Source organism: Bombina bombina, chromosome 1, assembly GCF_027579735.1.
Source record: "Bombina bombina isolate aBomBom1 chromosome 1, aBomBom1.pri, whole genome shotgun sequence".
Lineage (NCBI taxonomy): Eukaryota > Metazoa > Chordata > Amphibia > Anura > Bombinatoridae > Bombina > Bombina bombina.
The window spans coordinates 408,433,752-408,455,598 of record NC_069499.1 but is presented as its reverse complement, the minus strand read 5'-3'; the positions used below and the strand labels follow the sequence as shown (position 1 = coordinate 408,455,598).

At 40.1% G+C, this 21,847-nt stretch overlaps 1 protein-coding gene across 1 annotated transcript in view; it reads right to left on the bottom strand.

Moving 5' to 3' along the window:
* The window catches only part of GPD2 (glycerol-3-phosphate dehydrogenase 2), a gene marked incomplete in the record, with an annotated part of 636,690 nt that overhangs the window by 229,371 nt on the left and 385,472 nt on the right, over positions 1–21,847 (bottom strand). Inside the window, 2 exon segments of the mRNA XM_053698314.1 lie at positions 3,011–3,155; positions 16,035–16,199. Of these exon segments, the coding sequence (XP_053554289.1) occupies positions 3,011–3,155; positions 16,035–16,199 (310 nt within the window).

Here is a 21,847-nt window from a genome sequence, read left to right as displayed (position 1 = left end):
TGAGGGGTGTATTTATAGGCATTTTGAGGTTTGGGAAACTTTGCCCCTCCTGGTAGGAATGTATATCCCATACGTCACTAGCTCATGGACTCTTGCTAATTACATGAAAGAAAAAGAGAACTCTTTTCTAAGTTTATCTTCCATCCATTAGATCAAAGAAGAAATAGAAGAGCCTTTGAATGGTCCTCTGCAAGCCTACAGGATGGAGCCTGAACCAGTATGTCGTCTAAGTATGGTGCCACTGCTATACCTTTGGTTCTCGTCACTGCAAGCAGAGCCCCCAGAACCTTTGTAAAGACTTTTGGGGCAGTAGCTAGACCAAATGGAAGTGCAACAAACTGGAAGTACTGGTCCAGGAATGCAAATCTCAGGAACCTGAAGTGTTCCTTGTGTATTGGAACGTGAAGGTAAGCATCCTTCAAGTCTATCGTAGTCATGAACTGTCCTTCCTGAACTAAGGGCAGAATGGACCTTTTCATCTCCATCTTGAACGGTGGGACCGACAGAAACTTGTTTAAGCACTTTAGGTCCAGAATCAGACAAAAAGTTTCCTCCTTCTTTGGAACCACAAAAAGGTTTGAGTAATATCCCTGCTAGAAGTACTGGTACAATTACTCCCAGGGAGGAGAGATCCCTCATGCACCCTAGAAAGGCCTCTTGTTTCTCGGGCCTTGAAGACAGGTTTGACAAGAGGAATCTGCCTCTGGGTGGAAGAGATCTAAAACCAATCCTGTATCCCTAAGCGATGGCCTCCAAGACCCAAAGGTACTGCACGTCCCCCAGCCAAGCCTCCAAAAAGAGAGATATTCTGCCCCCCACACAATCCAGAGACGGATTGGGGGCCACCCCATCATGCTGACTTTGACTTGGCAGGCTTCTTGTTCTGCTTGGATTTATTCCAAGATTGAGACGGTCTCCAAGTTCCCTTGGGCTGATCAGGGATCATGGAGGGCTGTTGCCGTTGGGATTTATCTGAACGAAAAAGACGAAAATTAGGACCTTGCCCCTTAGGTTTGTTCTTCTTATCCTGCGGTAAAAAGGCACCCTTGCCTCCAGTGACCGTGGATATGATTGAGTCCAGGCCTGGACCAAAAAGAATCTTCCCCTTAAATGTCAGGGAAAGAAGCCTAGATTTTGAAGTCATGGCCGCAGACCAAGACTTCAGCCAGAGTGCCCTACGTGCTTGTAAAATGGACTATAGAAAAAGATAAATGGCACCCCTGCTACAGGAAAAAGCACACCAAACCTAACAGGTTGTGCAGCTAACCAAAAGTTAAGTAAAAAACCTGTACATTCCAACATCTGCCTGAGCCTCTTCTCACACATGTCGCAGCATAAAACATAATAAAGAAAATTATGCAATAAATACCCCTTGTTCAATAATCCCCTTCCGGAGATATTAACCCTTGATTCCATATAGATAAAAGGCGTCACACTGTGACCCTGTCTTCTTGCGTTATCATATGTGTATAAAAATGAAACGATCTTACCGGAATCTCTGCCGTGGAACAGGCACAAAGCCTCTCAAGTTTGACAGTCTTGTAGCATCGCACCTGACATGGAGTGATAGAAGCAGGCAGTGAAACTCGTCAACACTAATTGCTTAGGAGCTGTTAATACGAGTCTGGATGGGTTCGCAGAAAGACTCTCCATGCATTTCCAGACTCTAACATTCGCCAATGTTCTCCCTGAGAGGCTGACACTTCTCTGCCAACCTCCTGTGATGAAAGGCAAAGAATGACTGGGATATGAGGGAAGTGGGGGAGGTATTTAAGCATTTGACTGGGGTGTCTTTGCCTCCTCATGGTGGACAGGTTCTGTATTTCCCACAAGTAATGAATGAAGCCGTGGACTCTCCTCATATTAAGAAGGAAAGCTGAGGTGCATTGTAGTCATAGCTTACAGCTTAAAGTTCAGATGAGCATTCCATTTTTAACATGATTTATAAAATCTTATAACTTTTGCATGGCTAAAATCTGGAACCTAGGTTGCGGCTAGGAGGTACTATAGACCTTGAAAATTATTGGTTCAATTCTTTTTGTATTAAAATATTGCATGTTAAATAGAATCTAACTAAAGCATTAATCTAGACAGAGCTTGCTGGTCCCAACCATTCTTGAAGAATACTTTTGATTGCTACAAATACCCAGAAAACTTTTATATTTTTGGGAGAGAAATTGTATCATTAACACTTAGTAGTATTTCTAAATTCAGAGAGTAATGTGTTATATGGTTCAACTATAGAGCGCAGAGCTTGTAGATAGAGCAACTTTCAGTGAATGAAACATCTTGACATATGAGACACCTTACTGGCAAACTAATATATATCACAAAAATTGAAAATAAATATTTCCCCAGGACCAATATGACAACATTTGTTGTTTCTAATGCTCCATGCTAGAAATGCTGCTAGCTCTAGATTCTGCAATCACACTTTAGATAAGCGGGAGTAACTAAAAAAAAAAATACAAAAAAAATACAAAAAGTAATACAAAAGTAATTAAATGAACATGAAACCCAAAATGTGTCTTTTATGATTCAGATAGAGAATACAATTATAAATAACTTTCTAGTTTACTTCCGTTATCTAATTTGCTTCATACTCTTGATATCCTTGATTGAAAAGCATATATAGATAGACTCAGTAGCTGCTGATTGATGACTGCACATAGATGCCTTGTGTGATTGGCTCACCCATGTGCACTGCTATTTCTTCAACAAAGGATATCTAAAGAATGAAGCAAATTAGATAGAAGTAAATTAGAATGTTGTTTAAAATTGTATTCTCTATCTGAATAATGAAAGAAACATTTTGGGTTTTGTCCCTTTAATTAAAATTTAATTTTATATTAAAAGCTCTCTCTTGTTATTTATATATTTTAAAGATATATTTTTTATTTTAAAAACCAATATCCCTCCTGTTAAGATATACTTTGCTGGAAAATAAATTCAGTCACAATTAGTTTGATATATAAGGACATCTAGTTAAGGAGTAACACAATTACGGTACCTGTAATATCCAGGCATTACAATATGCACACCCGCACTTGGTTGGCAGATATTTGAAATCTTTTGATCATCCATTTTGCGTACAGAATCTGTAAAAGGACCGGTTGCATTGATAACGCATTTTGCTTTGACATCAAATTCTTTACCTGTGAACGAAATAATTATCATCAGTGATATGAAACAATTGCCTAATACTTAAACCACAGTCTTTTAGAAGCAATAAACCTTAGCATTATCTCGTAGATTTATTACCAATATTTGATAACATTAAACCCTTTTGCAGCATTTGAACAACTGTTTTAAAAATAAATAAATAAGCAATAATGAAAAAAAAAACATAATTTATGTAAGAACTTACCTGATAAATTCATTTCTTTCATATTAGCAAGAGTCCATGAGCTAGTGACGTATGGGATATACATTCCTACCAGGAGGGGCAAAGTTTCCCAAACCTCAAAATGCCTATAAATACACCCCTCACCACACCCACAAATCAGTTTAACGAATAGCCAAGAAAGGGGGTGATAAGAAAAAAGTGCGAAAGCATAAAAAACAAGGAGTTGGAATAATTGTGCTTTATACAAAAAAATCATAACCACCACAAAAAAGGGTGGGCCTCATGGACTCTTGCTAATATGAAAGAAATGAATTTATCAGGTAAGTTCTTACATAAATTATGTTTTCTTTCATGTAATTAGCAAGAGTCCATGAGCTAGTGACGTATGGGATAATAAATACCCAAGATGTGGAGCTTCCACGCAAGAGTCACTAGAGAGGGAGGGATAAAATAAAGACAGCCAATTCCGCTGAAAAAATAATCCACACCCCAAAATAAAGTTTTAATCTTATAATGAAAAAAACTGAAATTATAAGCAGAAGAATGAAACTGCAACAGCTGCCTGAAGTACTTTTCTACCAAAAACTGCTTCAGAAGAAGAAAACACATCAAAATGGTAGAATTTAGTAAAAGTATGCAAAGAAGACCAAGTGGCTGCTTTGCAAATCTGATCAACCGAAGCTTCATTCCTAAACGCCCAGGAAGTAGAAACTGACCTAGTAGAATGAGCTGTAATCCTTTGAGGCGGAGTTTTACCCGACTCAACATAAGCATGATGAATCAAAGATTTTAACCAAGATGCCAAAGAAATGGCAGAGGCCTTCTGACCTTTCCTGGAACCGGAAAAGATAACAAATAGACTAGAAGTCTTTCGGAAATCTTTAGTAGCTTCAACATAATATTTCAAAGCTCTAACTACATCCAAAGAATGCAACTATCTTTCCTTAGAATTCTTAGGATTAGGACACAATGAAGGAACCACAATTTCTCTACTAATGTTGTTAGAGTTCAGAACTTTAGGTAAAAATTTAAATGAAGTCCGCAACACCACCTTATCCTGATGAAAAATCAGAAAAGGAGATTCACAAGAAAGAGCAGATAACTCTGAAACTCTTCTAGAAGAAGAGATGGCCAAAAGGAACAGAACTTTCCAAGAAAGTAATTTAATGTCCAGAGAATGCATAGGTTCAAACGGAGGAGCTTGTAAAGCCCCCAGAACCAAATTCAAACTCCAAGGAGGAGAGATTGACTTAATGACAGGTTTTATACGAACCAAAACCTGTACAAAACAATGAATATCAGGAAGATTAGCAATCTTTCTGTGAAACAACACAGAAAGAGCAGAAATGTGTCCTTTCAAAGAACTTGCAGACAAACCTTTATCCAGACCATCCTGAAGAAATTGTAAAATTCTAGGAATTCTAAAAGAATGCCAGGAAAAATGATGAGAAGAGCACCAAGAAATGTAAGTCTTCCAGACTCGATAATATATCTTCCTAGACACAGATTTACGAGCCGGTAACATAGTATTAATTACGGAGTCAGAGAAACCTCTATGACTGAGAATCAAGTGTTCAATCTCCATACCTTCAAATTTAATGATTTGAGATCCTGATGGAAAAAAGGACCTTGAGATAGAAGCTCTGATCTTAACGGAAGAGTCCAAGGTTGGCAAGTAGCCATCCGAACAAGATCCGCATACCAAAACCTGTGAGGCCATGCTGGAGCCCCCAGCAGAACAAACGAACGCTCTTTTAGAATCTTGGAGATCACTCTTGGAAGAAGAACCAGAGGCGGAAAGATATAGGCAGGATGATACTTCCAAGGAAGTGACAACGCATCCACTGCCTCCGCCTGAGGATCCCTGGATCTGGACAGATACCTGGGAAGTTTCTTGTTTAGATGAGAAGCCATCAGATCTATTTCTGGGTCTCTGGGTGAAGAGACCATTCGCCCGGATGTAACGTCTGGCGACTGAGATAATCCGCTTCCCAATTGTCTACACCTGGGATGTGAACCGCAGAAATTAGACAGGAGCTGGATTCCGCCCAAGCAAATATCCGAGATAGAGATACTTCTTTCATAGCCAGAGGACTGTGAGTCCCCCCTTGATGATTGACATATGCCACGGTTGTGACATTGTCCGTCTGAAAACAAATGAACGATTCTCTCTTCAGAAGAGGCCACGACTGAAGAGCTCTGAAAATCGCACGGAGTTCCAAAATGTTGATGGGTAATCTCGCCTCCCGAGATTCCCAAACCCCCTGCGCTGTCAGAGACCCCCATACAGCTCCCCAACCTGTCAGACTGATTTGTGGGTGTGGTGAGGGGTGTATTTCTAGGCATTTTGAGGTTTGGGAAACTTTGCCCCTCCTGGTAGGAATGTATATCCCATACGTCACTAGCTCATGGACTCTTGCTAATTACATGAAAGAAACATAATTTATGTAAGAACTTACCTGATAAATTCATTTCTTTCATATTGGCAAGAGTCCATGAGCTAGTGACGCATGGGATATACAATCCTACCAGGAGGAGCAAAGTTTCCCAAACCTCAAAATGCCTATAAATACACCCCTCACCAAACCCACAATTCAGTTTAACGAATAGCCAAATAGTGGGGTGATAAAGAAAGGAGTAAAAAGCATCAACAAATGAATTTGGAATGATTGTGCTTTATACAAAAAATCATAACCACCATAAAAAGAGTGGGCCTCATGGACTCTTGCCAATATGAAATAAATGAATTTATCAGGTAAGTTCTTACATAAATTATGTTTTCTTACATGTAATTGGCAAGAGTCCATGAGCTAGTGACGTATGGGATATCAAATACTCAAGATGTGGAACTCCACGCAAGAGTCACTAGAAAGGGAGGGATAAAAAATAAACAACAGCCAAATGCTGAAAAAATAATCCACAACCTGAATATAAGTTATTCTCATGAAGAAAAGAAAAACTTAAAACAGCAGCAGAAGAATCAAACTGAAACAGCTGCCTGAAGAACTTTTCTACCAAAAACTGCTTCAGAAGAAGCAAATACATTAAAACGGGAGAATTTAGTAAATGCATGCAAAGAGGACCAAGTCGCTGCTTTGCAAATTTGATCAACTGAAGCTTCATTCTCAAAAAAAGCCCACGAAGTGGAGACTGATCTAGTAGAATGACATGTAATTCTCTGAGACAGGGCTTGACCCAACTCCAAATTGATGAATCAAAAGCTTTAACCAGGAGGCCAAGGAAAGAGCAGATAGCTCAGAAACTCGTCTAGCAGAAGAGATAGCCAAAAGGAACAACACTTTCCAAGAAAATAGTTTAATATACAAAGAATGCATAGGCTCAAAAGGAGGAGCCTGTAACAACTTCAAAACCAAATTAAGACTCCAAGGAGGAGAAATTGATTTAATGACAGGCTTAATACGAACTAAAGCCTGTACAAAATAGTGAATATCAGGAAGATTAGTAATCTTTCAGTGAAATAAAACAAAGAGCAGAGATTTGTCCCTTCAAGGAACTTGCAGACAAACCCTTATCCAAACCATCCTGGAGAAACTGTAAAATTCTAAAAGAATGCCAAGAGAATTTATGAGAACACCATGAAATGTAAGTCTTCCAAACTCAATAATAAATCTTCCTAGAGACAGATTTACGAGATTTAACATAGTATTAATTACTGAATCAGAGAAACCTCTATGACTTAATATTAAGCGTTCAATTTCCATACCTTCAAATTTAATGATTTAAGATCCTGATGGAAAAACGGACCTTGAGACAGTAGGTCCGGCCTTAACGGAAGTGGCCAAGGTTGGCAACTGGACATCCGAACAAGATCTGCATACCAAAACCTGTGGGGCCATGCTGGAGCCACCAGAAACACAAATAATTGTTCCATGATGATCTTGGAGATCAATCTCGGAAGAAGAACTAGAGGCGGGAAGATATAAGCAGGTTGATAAAACCAAGGAAGTGTAAGTGCATCCACTGCTTCCGCCTGAAAATCCCTGGACCTGGACAGATATCTGGGAAGTTTCTTGTTGAGATGAGAAGCCATTAGATCTATTTCTGGAAGACCCCACATCTGAACAATATGAGAAAACACATCCGGATGGAGAGACCACTCCCTTGGATGTAAAGTCTGACGGCTGAGAAAATCCGCCTCCCAATTGTCTACACCTGGGATATGAACCGCAGAAATTAGACAGGAGCTGGATTCCGCCTAAACAAGTATCCGGGATACTTCTTTCATAGCTAGGGGACTGTGAGTCCAACCCTGATTGACATATGCCACCGTTGTGATATTGTCTGTCTGAAAACATGAACGGTCCTCTCTTCAACAGAGGCCAAAACTGAAGAGCTCTGAGAATTGCACGGAATTTTAAAATATTGATTGGTAATCTCGCCTCTTGAGATTGCCAAACCCCTTGTGCTGTCAGAGATCCCCAGACAGCTCCCCAACCTGAAAGTCTCGAATCTGTTGTGATCACAGTCCAGGTTGGCCGAACAAAAGAGGCCCCTTGAACTAAATGCTAAATATCTTTGTATAATCCCGGCACCATTGATTCAGCATGCAAAGCTGGAGAGGTCTCATGTGAAAACGAGCAAAAGGAATTGCGTCCGATGCTGCAGTCATGAGGCCTAAAACTTCCATGCACATAGTCACTGAAGGGAATGACTGAGACTGAAGATGCCGACATGTTGCAACCAATTTCAAACGTCTCTTGTCTGTTAGAGACAGAGTCATGGACATTGAATCTATCTGGAAACCTAAAAAGGTGACCCTTGTCTGAGGAATCAAAAAACTTTTTGGTAAATTGATCCTCCAACCATGCTTATGTCCTTGCTGAACAAAAGGCAGAATAGTCCTTATAGTCACCATCTTGAAAGTTGGTACTCTTACATAACTATTCAAAATGTTCAGATCCAGAAATGGTCTGAATGCATTTTCTTTCTTTGGGAGCCAGAACCTTTGAAATTATTCTTGGAGCTGTTGCTAGGCCAAATGGAAAAGCAACACATTGGTAATGCTTGTCTAGAAAAGAGAATCTCAGGAACTGATAATGTTCTGGATGAATCGGAATATGAAGGTAAGCATCCTGCAAGTCTACTGTAGACATATAATGTCCTTGCTGAACAAAAGGCAGAATAGTCCTTATAGTCACCATCTTGAAAGTTGGTACTCTTACATAACTATACAAAATGTTCAGATCCAGAACTGGTCTGAATGAATTTTCTTTCTTTGGGACAATGAATAGATTTGAATAAAACCCCAGGCGTTCATGAAAAGGAACCGGCATGATTACCACTGAAACCTCCAGATCTGAAACACACTTCAGGAAAGCCTGAGCTTTTACTGGATTCAGTGGGATGTTGTTTAGCCGAACAAAAGAGGCCCCTTGAACTAAATGCTGGTGATTTAACCACCACATCAGAGAGTGTCAAACATTGGGATTTAAGGATATTAATTGTGATATTTTTGTATAATTCCGGCACCATTGATTCAGCATGCAAAGCTGGAGAGGTCTCATGTGAAAACGAGCAAAAGGAATTGCGTCCGATGCTGCAGTCATGAGGCCTAAAACTTCCATGCACATAGCCACTGAAGGGAATGACTGAGACTGAAGATGCCGACATGTTGCAACCATTTCAAACGTCTCTTGTCTGTTAGAGACAGAGTCATGGACACTGAATCTATCTGGAAACCTAAAAAGGTGACCCTTGTCTGAGGAATCAAAAAACAATGAATAGATTTGAATAAAACCCCAGGCCTTGTTCCTGAAAAGGAACCGGCATGATTACCACTGAAACCTCCAGATCTGAAACACACTTCAGGAAAGCCTGAGCTTTTACTGGATTCAGTGGGATGCGTGAGAGAAAAAAATCTTCTCACAGGAGGTCTTACTCTGAATCCTATTCGGTACCCCTGAGAGACAATGCTCTGAATCCAATGATTTTGGACAGAATTTGCCCAAACATCCTTGAAAAACCTTAATCTGCCCCTACCAACTGAACTGGAATGAGGGCCGCACCTTCATGCAGACTTAGGGGCTTTCAAAAGACTTGGTTCTATTCCAATTTGAGTAAGGCTTCCAATTGGAAACAGATTCCTTGGGGGAAGGATTAGGTTTTTGTTACTTATTTGACGAAAGGAACGAAAATGATTAGAAGCCTTAGATTTACCCTTAGGTTTTATATCCTGAGGCAAAAAACTCCTTTCCCCCCAGTAACAGCTGAAATAATAGAATCCAACTGAGAACCAAATAAATTATTACCTTGGAAAGAAAGACATAGTAATCTAGACTTAGATGTCATATCAGCATTCCAAGATTTTAGCCACTAAGCTCTTCTAGCTATAATAGCTAAAGACATGGATCTAACATCAATTTTGATAATATCAAAAATGGCATCACAAATAAAATGATTAGCATGTTGCAGTAAGCGAACAATGCTAGATATGTCAGGATCCAATTCTTGTTGCGCTAAATTCTCCAACCAAAAAGTTGAAGCAACTGCAAGAAGATGACCTGAATATAAATAGGCTTTCCTTAGATAAGATTCAAGCTTTCTATCTAAAGGATCTTTAAAGGAAGTACTATCTCCCATAGAAATAGTGATTCGTTTAGCAAGAGTAGACATAGCCCCATCAACCTTGGGGATCTTTTCCCAAAACTCTATTGCAATTGCTGGTAAAGGATACAATTTTTTAAACCTTGCAGAAGGATTAAAAGGAGTACCTGGCTTATTCCATTCCTTAGAAATCATGTCAGAAATAGCATCAGGAATAGGAAAAACCTCTGGAGCAACCACAGTAGGTTTAAAACCAGCATTTAAACGTTTACTGGTTTTAATATCAAGAGGACTAGCTTCCTCAATATCCAAAGTAATTAACACTTCTTTTAACAACTAACGCATAAACTCTATTTTAAATAAATAAGTAGATTTGTCAGTGTCAATGTCTGAGGAAGGATCTTCTGAATCAGATAGATCCTCATCAGAGGTGGATAATTCATTATGTTGTCGGTCATTTGAAATTTCATCAACTTTATGAGAAGTTTTAAAAGACCTCTTACGCTTATTAGAAGGCGGAAATGCAGACAAAGCCTTCTGAATAGAATCAGTAACAAATTCTTTAAAATTTACAGGTATATCATGTACAATATAAGTTGAAGTAACTGCAACCGGCAATGTACTATTACAGATGGACACTCTATCTGCATGTAAAAGTTTATCATGACAACTAATACAAATGACATTAGGAGATATAATCTCCACAATTTTTACAACAAATGCCTTGGATCTGAGGCAGGATCAGATTGAGACATCTTGCAGTATGTAAAAGAAAAAAACAAAATATAAAGCAAAATGATCAATTTCCTTATATGACAGTTTCAGGAATGGGAAAAAATGCAAATAGCATAGCCCTCTGACATAGAAAAAGGCAAGAGGCAAAAGCAATGGGGCAATAAATAACTAAAAAAGTTTGGCGCCAAGTATGACGCACAACGTAACGAAAAAAATTTTTGGCACCAACCATGTCCGGAAATGAAACACTCACGTCACCAACGACGCAACCCAGTTTGAACCCCTGCATCAACTACGACGCCGGAAATGACGAACTTGCATCAACTGACGTGCCTTTCGCACCAAAAAATTCTCGCGCCAAGAATGACACAAGCATTTAGCGCACCCGCAAGCCTAAGACAGCCCGCAATTTGAAACAAGTAGTCAATTGAAAAAAAGACAAAACCCCAGGTAAGAAAAAAATATTTCTCAATATTAACATTCCCAAATATGAAACTGACAATCTGCAAAAGTAAATACATGAACCTGACTCATCGCAAATATAAGTACAATGCATAAAGTGCCAAACCATAGCTGAGGTGTCTTAAGAAATAAAAACATACTTACCAAAAGACACCCATCCACATATAGCAGATAGCCAAACCAGTACTGAAACAGTTATCAGTAGAGGTAATGGTATATGAGAGTATATCGTCGATCTGAAAAGGGAGGTAGGAGTTGAATCTCTACGACCGATAACAGAGAACCTATGAAAAAGACCCACGTTAGGAAAATCATTACATTCAACAGGTAATACTCTCCACGTCCCTCTGACATTCGCTGTACTCTGAGAGGAATAGGACTTCAAAATGCTGAGAAGCGCATGTCAACGTAGAAATATTAGCACAAACTTACTTCACCACCTCAATAGGAGGCAAAACAAAACTGAATTGTGGGTGTGGTGAGGGGTGTATTTATAGGCATTTTGAGGTTTGGGAAACTTTGCCCCTCCTGGTAGGATTGTATATCCCATACATCACTAGCTCATGGACTCTTGCCAATTACATGAAAAAAATAAATATATATATATATATATATATATACACACACATTGAGAGTCCATGAGCTATCACATGTGGGATTAAAGTCCTGCCGAAAGAAGGCCAGTAGCATAACAGATCTTTTAATCCCCCCTATTGCTAAAGTGAAATTTAAAAAAGTAGAATAAATGAAGTGCAAACTGGTACTACCGCCAACTGTATAGAAACAAGTGTGGGTCTCATGATGAAAGAAATTAATTTATAAAATAAGTAAAAAAATAATTAAACAGCGAGAATCCACGAGCAATCACATGTGGGATCCTATACCCTAGCTGTGAAGTCCACAAAACACGAAATAGGGAGGGAAAAACAGTTAAAGCAGCCAGTGAAGGCACTAAACAGGCACAGTGGCCTACAGAACTTTCCTACCAATAGAAGCCTCAGAAGAGGCAAACATTTCAAAATGGTAACATTTGGTAAAAGCATGCAAAGATGACAAAGTAGCTGCCTTACAAATCTGTTAATGGAAGCTTCATTCCTCTATGCCAAAGAGGTCACAACTGCTCAATAGAATGAGCAGTAATTTGCTCTAGGGAAAACATTTCTGCTACCAAGTATGTTTTTTGAATCAAAGCTTTAAACCAAGCTGCTAAGTTAATTGCTCTAGCTTTTTGTACCGTAACGGGACCAAAGAAATGGATAAACAAAGAAGAAGAATTTCTAAATCCTTTAGTGGTCTGACAGCAAAAAATTGCAAGACCCTGACCACATCCAAGTTATGAACCAATTTTTCTATGGTGGTTTTTGGAGCTGGGCGGAAATTGTAACCACAATTCCCTAATTAATGTTATCCAAGCCTTAAAAGGGAAAGAATAGTTCTCAAAAACTGCCTGGTCCTGATGAAAAAAAATCAGGTAAGGAGAATCACAGGAGAGAGAGAAAGTTCAGATACCCATCTGGCCACAAAAATAGCCAAGAGAAAAAAAAACTTTCCAAGACAACAGCTAAATATCCAGAACATGCATAAGTTCAAACAACTGAGTATGAAGAACTCTACTGCAAAATGTTTATTGTTTAAAAAGATAAATAACACCTTTACTACCAATTCACACAAGGAAAGGAAAAATTCCAAGACCTTGTTATAAATGCACCTGGTAACAGGTTTTCTGGCCTGAATCAAGGTTTCTATGGAAAAACTTAGGCATTCAATCATCACCCCGTAAAATTAAGACATTTAAGGTCTTGATGGAAGATGGGACTTTGAAAAACAAGATCCTTCCCAAGAGGAAGATGCCAAGACATTTATATTAGATCTGCACACCAACTCTTACAAGGCCATGCTGGAGAAATCAGAATCACAAAGGCAATTTTTTTCCTGGCTATTACCCTGAATAGGAACAGAAAAGGAGGAACGATTTAACTCAGATGACTATTAGAATTATTTGTGGATCACAAAATCTCTCGTAAAGGGTGCTTACCTCTTCTAATGTCCAGAAAATATTGGCTGTGTGTCAGAAAGGTGTGCTATTTTGGCACAAAAACGTAACCAATGAGAACTGAAGAGCAGAATATACTTGAAAATAATTAAACTGCTCCCCCACGGGTCTGAAAATGTCCTCAATCATCTGAGATCCTGCAGAATGTAAAGACCAGAGCTCCTGGGTGCACTAAAGAAGACAGTGGTAAATTTAAAGAGATAATTTTGGTGAAATTATTTTAAAAGTTCATAAAACTGTATGTAGTGTTAAATTGTGTATGTAACTATATCCCCATGCTATGTGAAACTGTATACATGATCATGCTAATGGCCTGCAGGGTATGAAAGTGCATACTACTTAACTGTCAGCACCTTTGCCTACCGTGCTCACTTTAGCTGCAGAAGACTGAATCCAGTAGAGAAACCCATCTGAGGCAGTGCAATCACTGTGCCAAGGATCTATTAGGAGCAACACACTGTAGATCAGGGGGTTGGTGGGAATGCCCACATTTTACCTGGGAGGCAGGTAGCACCTATGCACGTAAAGCTCTTTTATATTGGTTGTTTTGCCTCCTCCTATTAGATTAGACTTTAATCCCACACGCCTGTGGACTCTCACCATCTTATGAAATAAAACAAGCCTATGGTAACTATTGAGCCTGAGAATGGTAAATATACATGCTAATGTAATCCCACAACAAACAAATCCCTGTCTAGGAGAAAACAGATAGAGGGCGCCACATGGTGCAGATCATATGAGATGAGAACAAAGCAACAATACGATCAAAAGAATCCTACTCACAAATTGTGGCGCACAAAAGAGTGCAATATTTGCAGTCCGGAACCACACGTCGTCCGGTAGACCACAGTGGATAGATGTCGCCAATGGGGGTCCTCGTCTCACCAGGGAGAGTCCAGGGATAATCAGGATAATGTAGTGGATGTGGATCTATGAACCAAAGATCCAGTTGAGGGTCCAAAAGTACTTGGAGGGGTACCAATGGGTGTATTAGGCCAAAGCCAAAATAAAAATGTATAGTCGGCAGCAGATAGAGAGTTCAAAATATATAACAATTTAATAACTATAAACACAACAGCAACGCGTTTCTCAGTGTAACACACTGTTTCACCCCCTCCAAGTACTTTTGGACCCTAAGCTGGATCTTTGGTGCATAGATCCACATCCACTACATTATCCTGATTATCCCTGGACTCTCCCTGGTGAGACGAGGACACCCATTGGCGACATCTATCCACTGTGGTCTACCGGACGAAGTGTGGTTCCGGACTGCGAATATTGCACTCTTTTGTGCACCACAATTTGTGAGTAGGATTCTTTTGATCGTATTGTTGCTTTGTTCTCATCTCATATGATCTGCACCATGTGGCACCCTCTATCTATTTTCTCCAAGATTTTTCAGCTGTGTTTCTGGCACAACACTCTGGAGGAACAGCCTACCTTTCCTTGATACAGTGCCTACCATATATAACCTTTGGGTAATATTAATTGGACTTTGCTGGATCTGGCAAAAAAATCATTTATACTGGACTACATAGTTCATATATATATATTGATATAATTCATGTCCTTTCTAATTTTGCATTTATCTTTTAGGATTTAGGATTTTAATATTGTTTTTCAACATTGTTGCTATATCTATCTCTATACAGCACCTTACCATCCACAGCATTTATGGTAATAATTGTCTAAATTGTATTATATCTAGGATTATAAATTGTATTATATCTACCCTAGGCGCCTCTTAGCAGTACCCTAGTGACCCCGGTGTCACTAGACGTACTAATTGTTGTAAATCCCTGTCTAAATTAACACATTAAATAACTCCTGTTTCACTTAACACTCATCAGGATCACTCCAACCTAAGTGCTCCCTCTTATTGCGGCCCCTTACACATTACCGCTATTTTTGTCCCTTAGAAACGAATGTAAATAAATGCCTAGAACTACCTGTTTTATTAAATAAATGTGACTTTAAAGGTCAACATTACACTTTCATGATTCAGATAGAGCATGCAATGTTCTCTTGGTATCCTTTGCTGAAAGTAATGCTTAGGTAGATTCAGGGGCAGCAATGCTCTACTTAGAGATAACTGCTTATTGTTGGCTGCACAAATATGCCTTTTGTCATTGGCTCTACAAATGTGTTAGCTAGCTCTCAGGCTTGCATTGCTGCTCATTAAACAAAGGATATCAAAAGAATGAAGGAAGTTTAATAGAAAAAAAAATGAAAAGTTGTTTAAAATTGTATGCACTATCTGAATCATGGATATCTTTGGGTTTCATGTCCCTTTAAAGGAATGCATTGTAAAATTGGTTTCTTGCATTTTAATCTGATCCTCCTAAATGTGTTTTTTTTTCATTTATCATTATTTTTTAGTCATGCTTGGTGTCCATACCTTGTGAACGAACACCAAGAATTTAGAGCTGCATGCTTGTGCTAAAATAGATGTATACAAAAACAAAACAATCTTTCAGAATTAAAATGTGGGAGATGCATTAGACAAATATATTTAAAACATAACTATAGTTATTTTAATTTGATATTATTATATTTAATTTTTATTATATTTTAATGAATTTGAATCTTTTGTTTTCATTATAGGACACATTTTAAGTAGGCTTAGGTTGCATAATCCCTGAAGGGGGATGTGAGCTTTATTAAAAGCATTAAACACATATAGCTTTGTAACAGACACAAGAATGTTAGTATTAAATATCAATCTTAAAATATTTTATATTTTAAAATACATAATACAAAAACAAGACAAAATGCAATATGCCTAAGAACCCTTGGAAAATCTGAGGGATATTGAATGGTTAACTATATTAAAAAGAATAACTATAAATGTCTGGCAGGCGACAAGTTATATACCTGTTAGAACATCTCGGCAGCGTGCACCACAGACGCGCTCCTTCCCGCTTTCTAAATCTGTCTTCTTCAGCAAGCGTATCACTTCAGTGTAATTGGCTGTGGCAGCACCATACCTGGCAGCAGTAAGGGCGATGGCTAGGTTCATTCGTGCATCGTTGTGTTGTCCTGCAGCAGAGGACAGAATCAAAGGAAGGACATGAGTCACCTCAAGCCACTGACTTGTGGTATGGAAGTGTGTCAGAACCGATCAGTCACATCTGTCCCTGTCACACTGAATATACATGATGGGTGGCTAGATCTAACAAGAATCATTTATTTAAAGATACATTGTCTCTTCCACATCAAAGAATTAAGTTGCTATTCATCACTGGTGGTTAATTGGACTTTACCTTATGGCTTAGTTATATGACCAAATACATGATAAAATGACTACATATTACCAGTAAACAACAGTGTTATTCCATTATTAACACAGAAAAATCATAAATCAGTAAGCCATTTAGAAGTTCAGAAAAATATTTTCTTTATATGCGACACAAAATTAACAACCATTAATAATGCATGTGCCATTTTCACTATAAGTATAAATAACAATAATAAATAAATGACAGACTTTGAGAAATAAATAAATATGCTTTCTTAGTCATGCCTCTTTAAAACTAATAAAGATCTTAAAAAAAGGACAACAGCTATATAAAAACATATATAAAACATAAATACAATTTTAATATTAAATATAAATGTTCGCCTATCAAGTGAATCCCCTGAATTTCTACTTGGAGAAATTTCTCCACACTTCAGAAACATGATCTCTACGTGCTTTGAAAAACTGATTTTGTAATAAAAATTTTTTTTCTCAAACCTTGTTTGAGTATCACTTTAATTACAATAAAAAGATGGAATTTTATGAGACTTTTTTTTTTTTTTAATTTATCCAGTCGGCACACCATGTGCCATTGCTTTCATTTTACACATTTTGGATATAGATGGAGCAGAGAGAACTAAACAATAGTAACTGTGATTTGTCCAGTTCTGTACATCTGGGGTCACTAATAAAAATTTATTAAAAAAAGAACACAGATTTTCCATACAGAATGTAATAAACTTTCATCCAGAAAGTTTTTTCTAAAGTTGTCTAAGACAAGACCAAGGACCAAATCAAGTATTGAGGATTTATTTGCTTAGTTCTATATTAAAAATCAGTGAGAATTACTAGAATTTCAGCAAAATCTCAAACTTGAAATTTACCATTATCTTGTTACCAACACTGTAAATGTCTATTATGAAATGATGTTTATTTGGGGATCTTGTCCTAATCACAACAATTTCTCTGTGATTCGTAGGTTATTACTAGAGATCATGTTTGCATTTAGCATTTAGGTCCTTTAACCTAAACCCTTATACTCTCCAACGCTTTGGAAGCTTCACCTAACCGTGGCAGTCTGCTGTTATGTTTTACTCTCTGCGTAAGTAACATAAATTATGCTTACCTGATCATTTTATTTCCATTGTGGGGAGGAGAGTCCACAGCTTCATTCATTACTTTTGGGAATTAAGAAGCTGGCCACCAGGAGGAGGCAAAGACACCCCAGCCAAAGGCTTAAATACCTCCCGACAGTCCCCTCATCCCCCTGTCATTCTGCCGAGGGAACAAGGAACAGTAGGAGAAATATCAGGGTATAAATGGTGCCAGAAGAATAAAAATTAAATTTAAGTCCGCCCACCGGAGATACGGGGAGGAGAGTCCAAGGCTTCATTCATTACTTTTGGGAAACATATACCCAAGCTTAGAGGACACTGAATGAAAACGGGAGGGTAAAAGGCGGACCCTAATCTGAGGGCACCACAGCCTGTAAAACCTTTCTCCCAAAAGCAGTTTCCGCAGAAGCAAAAACGTTAAATTTGTAAAACTTTGTAAACGTGTAAGGAGGACCAGGTAGCCGCCTTACAAATCTGCTCCATAGAGGCCTCATTCTTGAAGGCTCAAGATGAAGCCACAGCTCTAGTTGAATGAGCCGTGATCCTCTGAGGAGGCTTATGTCCCGCTGTCTCATAGGCCAAGCGAATCAAGCTCCTCAAACAAAAAGACAAAGAAGTAGAAGAGGCCCTGTGCCCCTTGCACTTCCCGGTATACACCACAAAAAGGGATGTAGACTGTCTTAATTACCTTTGTAGCCTGAAGGTAGAACTTTAAGGTACGAACCACATCCAGATTATGAAGTAACCTCTCCTTAGAAGAAGGAGGGTTAGGACAAAAAGAAGGAACAAATATTTCCTGATTGATGTTATGGTTAGACACCACCTTGGGAAGAAACCCCAAAACCGGTGCGATGGACAGCCTTATCTGCAAGAAAAACCAGGTAAGGAGGCTCGAATTGCAAGGCAGCAAGCTCAGATACTCTCCGATCCGATGCAATAGCCAACAGGAAGAGAACCTTCAAGGACAGAATCTTAATATCAATGGAATGCATAGGCTCAATCGGTACCCTCTGCAATACCTTAAGGACCAAGTTTAAGCTCCTTGGGGGAGCAGACTGCCTAAAGACAGGCCTGATTCTAGACAGAGCCTGAACAAAAGATTGAATGTCGGGAAGCTCAGCGAGTCTCCTGTGCAACAAGACTGATAATGCCGAAATCTGTCCCTTTAAGGAATTAGCGGCAAGACCCTTCTCCAAACCCTCCTAGGGAAAGGACAGAATCCTGGATACCTTCACCTTGTGCCAAGGATATCCATGTTTCTCACACCAGGACAAGTAAGCCCTCCACACCTTATGGTAGATGCGATGAGCGACTGGCTTCCTTGCCTGAACTAGAGTGTCAATCATACTTTCAGAAAAGCCTCTTTTGGCTAAGACTAAGCGTTCAATTTCCACGCAGTCAGCCTCAGAGAAACGAGATTTTGATGTTGAAAGGAACCCTGTTCCACCAGATTGCTGCGATAGGGTAACCTCCATGGCGGAGACATCCCCACCAGATCCGCAAAACCACGTCCTCCGCGGCCACAATGGAGCAATCAGGATGGCCGAAGCTCGCTCCTGTTTGATGTGTGCCACTACACGAGGTAGAAGTGGTAACGGTGGAAAAATGTAATATAGACTGAATCCCCAAGGCACCGCTAAGGCATCTATGAGCTCTGCCTGGTGATCGGTCGACCTCGACCCGTATAGGGGTAGCTTGCAATTGAGTCTGGACGCCATGAGATCTATCTCTGGCGTTTCCCATCTGAGACAAATCTCTGCAAACAATTTGGGGTGAAGAGACCATTCCCCCGGATGGAAGGATTGCCTGCTGAGAAAGCCTGCTTCCCAGTTGTACACATCTGGAATGTGGATTGCTGAAAGCCCACTCCAAAATCCGAGACACCTCGAGCATTGCAAGGGATCTCCTCGTACCTCCCTGATGGTTGATGTAAGCCACCGAGGTAATGTTGTTGGTCTGGAATCTGATGAAGCTGAATGACCCCAGAGGAGGCCATGCCCTCAAAGCATTGTAAATTGTAAGCATCCTTCAAGTCTATTGCCTTGAACTAGGGGCAGAATAGATCTGATCATTTCCATTTTGAACGATGGAACAGTCACAAACTTGTTTAAACACTTTAGGTCCAGAATCGGGCAAAACGTGCCCTCCATCTTTGGAACCACAAAAAGATTTGAATAGTACCCTAGACCCCTTTCTGCTTGGGGTACTGGTACGGTAACACCTAGAGAGAAGAGATCCTTCACACATTCTAGAAAGGCCTCTCTCTTTTCCGGTCTTGAAGACAGGTTTGGCAGGAGGAATCTGCCCCTGGGCGGATGGGACCTGAACCCTATCCTGTAACCCTGGGCGACAACCTCCCGAACCCAAGGGTCCTGAACTTCCTGCAACCAGGCTTCGGAGAAGAGAGACAATCTGCCCCCTACTTGGTCCGGAGACCGGTCGGGGGCCGCCCCTTCATGTCGATTTTGTCTCGGCAGGCTTCTTGTTCTGCTTGGACTTGTTCCAAGACTGAGCAGGCTTCCAAGTTCCCCTAGACTGATCCACTTTCGCGGCGGGCTGCTGGGAAGAAAAGTAGATCCTTTAGGCTTAGCTTTCTTATACTGCGGAAGGAAAGCTCCCTTGCCTCCCATAACCGTGGATATGATCGAATCCAAACCTGGACTGAACAGCATCTTTCCTTGAAAAGGCAGAGACAAGAGCCTCGACTTAGAGGTCATGTTCGGAGACCAAGACTTTAGCCACAGAGCCCTGCAAACTAAAATGGAGAATCCTGAAACCTTTGCGTTCAGGTGAATCATTTGCATATTGGCGTCACAAATGAAAGAATTGGCGATCCTTAACGCCTTAATCTTATCCTGTATCTCGTCGATGGAAGTCTCCAAAATCACACAGGGATTCCCACCAATATGTTGCAGCTCCGGAAACCGCGGCTACAGCCACTGCCGGTTGAAAAACAAACCCTGTGTGCTGAAACATCTTCCTTAACATGTTTTCCAACTTTTTATCCATGGGCTCTTTAAACGACGAACTATCCTTGAGCGGAATCGTTGTCTGCTTCGCGAGTGTGGAAATAGCACCTTCCACCATAGGGACAGTCCCCCACAGCTCAAGCTGAGAATCCAGAACGGGGAACAGTTTCTTAAAGGAAGAAGAAGGGGAAAAGGAAGAACCTAATCGCTCCCATTCATTCTTAATAATATTAGCAATCTTAACAGGAACGGGGAAGGTCTGAAGCACCACCCTGTCCTCGTATACCTTATCAAGTTTAGGAATCAAAGGTTCCTCCGGAAGCTTTGGTTCCAAAATCTCCAGAGTAGCAAGCACTTGCTTCAGCAAAAGGCGCAAATTCTCTATTCTATACCTAAAGTCAGGCTCCTCTGCAGCCGGAGGATGAGATGACATGGACTCCGACCCAGAAGGAGCCTCCTCCGAAGAGTCGGAGTGGGCCTTGTCATCGTATAACGCCTCTGATATTTCCATAGGCGTAGACAACCCCTGGGCAAAATCTGACGGCCAACAAATCTCTCCCGTAGGAGTAATGGTTGGACCCTGAAGTGCTGCATGTGCACTCAGAGATGAAAGCAGGGAACGCACCTCACGGGACGGGGAACCCTCAGAGGTAGACGGCTCAGTAGTATTAGACATCCCTTTATTTTTAGATGTCACGACTTTATCGAGGCATGTGGAACATAGTTGAGCAGGCTGATCTACAAGAACCTCCTTACAATAAACACAGGAATAAGACTTTGTTAAAGAGGGAGTACCCATTAACGTGTCAGAGTCCTCCATAGCTTGCGCTTTTTTTATGGACTAGATTAACCTAATAAACAGGCACCTTTATACCTCCAATGGCAGGGGCACTCACCACCTTCTATGACCCGGACTACAGAAACCGCTTTGTCTCCTGCGCCGCTGATTAACAGAGGAAGTGGAAACTGCCACACCTGGTCACATGGGATGCTCGCCGTACCGACCCTGCACAAAAACGGCTGCGCAAATACTCCCGGAAGTCAACCTGAAAGTTCCACCAATGCCAGAGCCTCATCTCGCACATAAAGCAGCAATTACACAATAAACAATATCATTTATAAACCCCCCCTGTTCAATAATCCACTTGCCAGGAATATTAACCCTTGATTCCAGAAGATAAAAGGCGCCACACTGTGACCCTGTCTTCTGTGTTATCATTATGTATAAAAAAGTAAATGATCTTACCAGAATCTATGCCGTGGAACAGGAACACGGCCCTTCAAGTGTGACAGGTAGAAGCATTGCCCCTTACATGGACTTGAGTGCAGAAAGCAGGCAGCGAAACTCGTCAACGCTGATTGCTT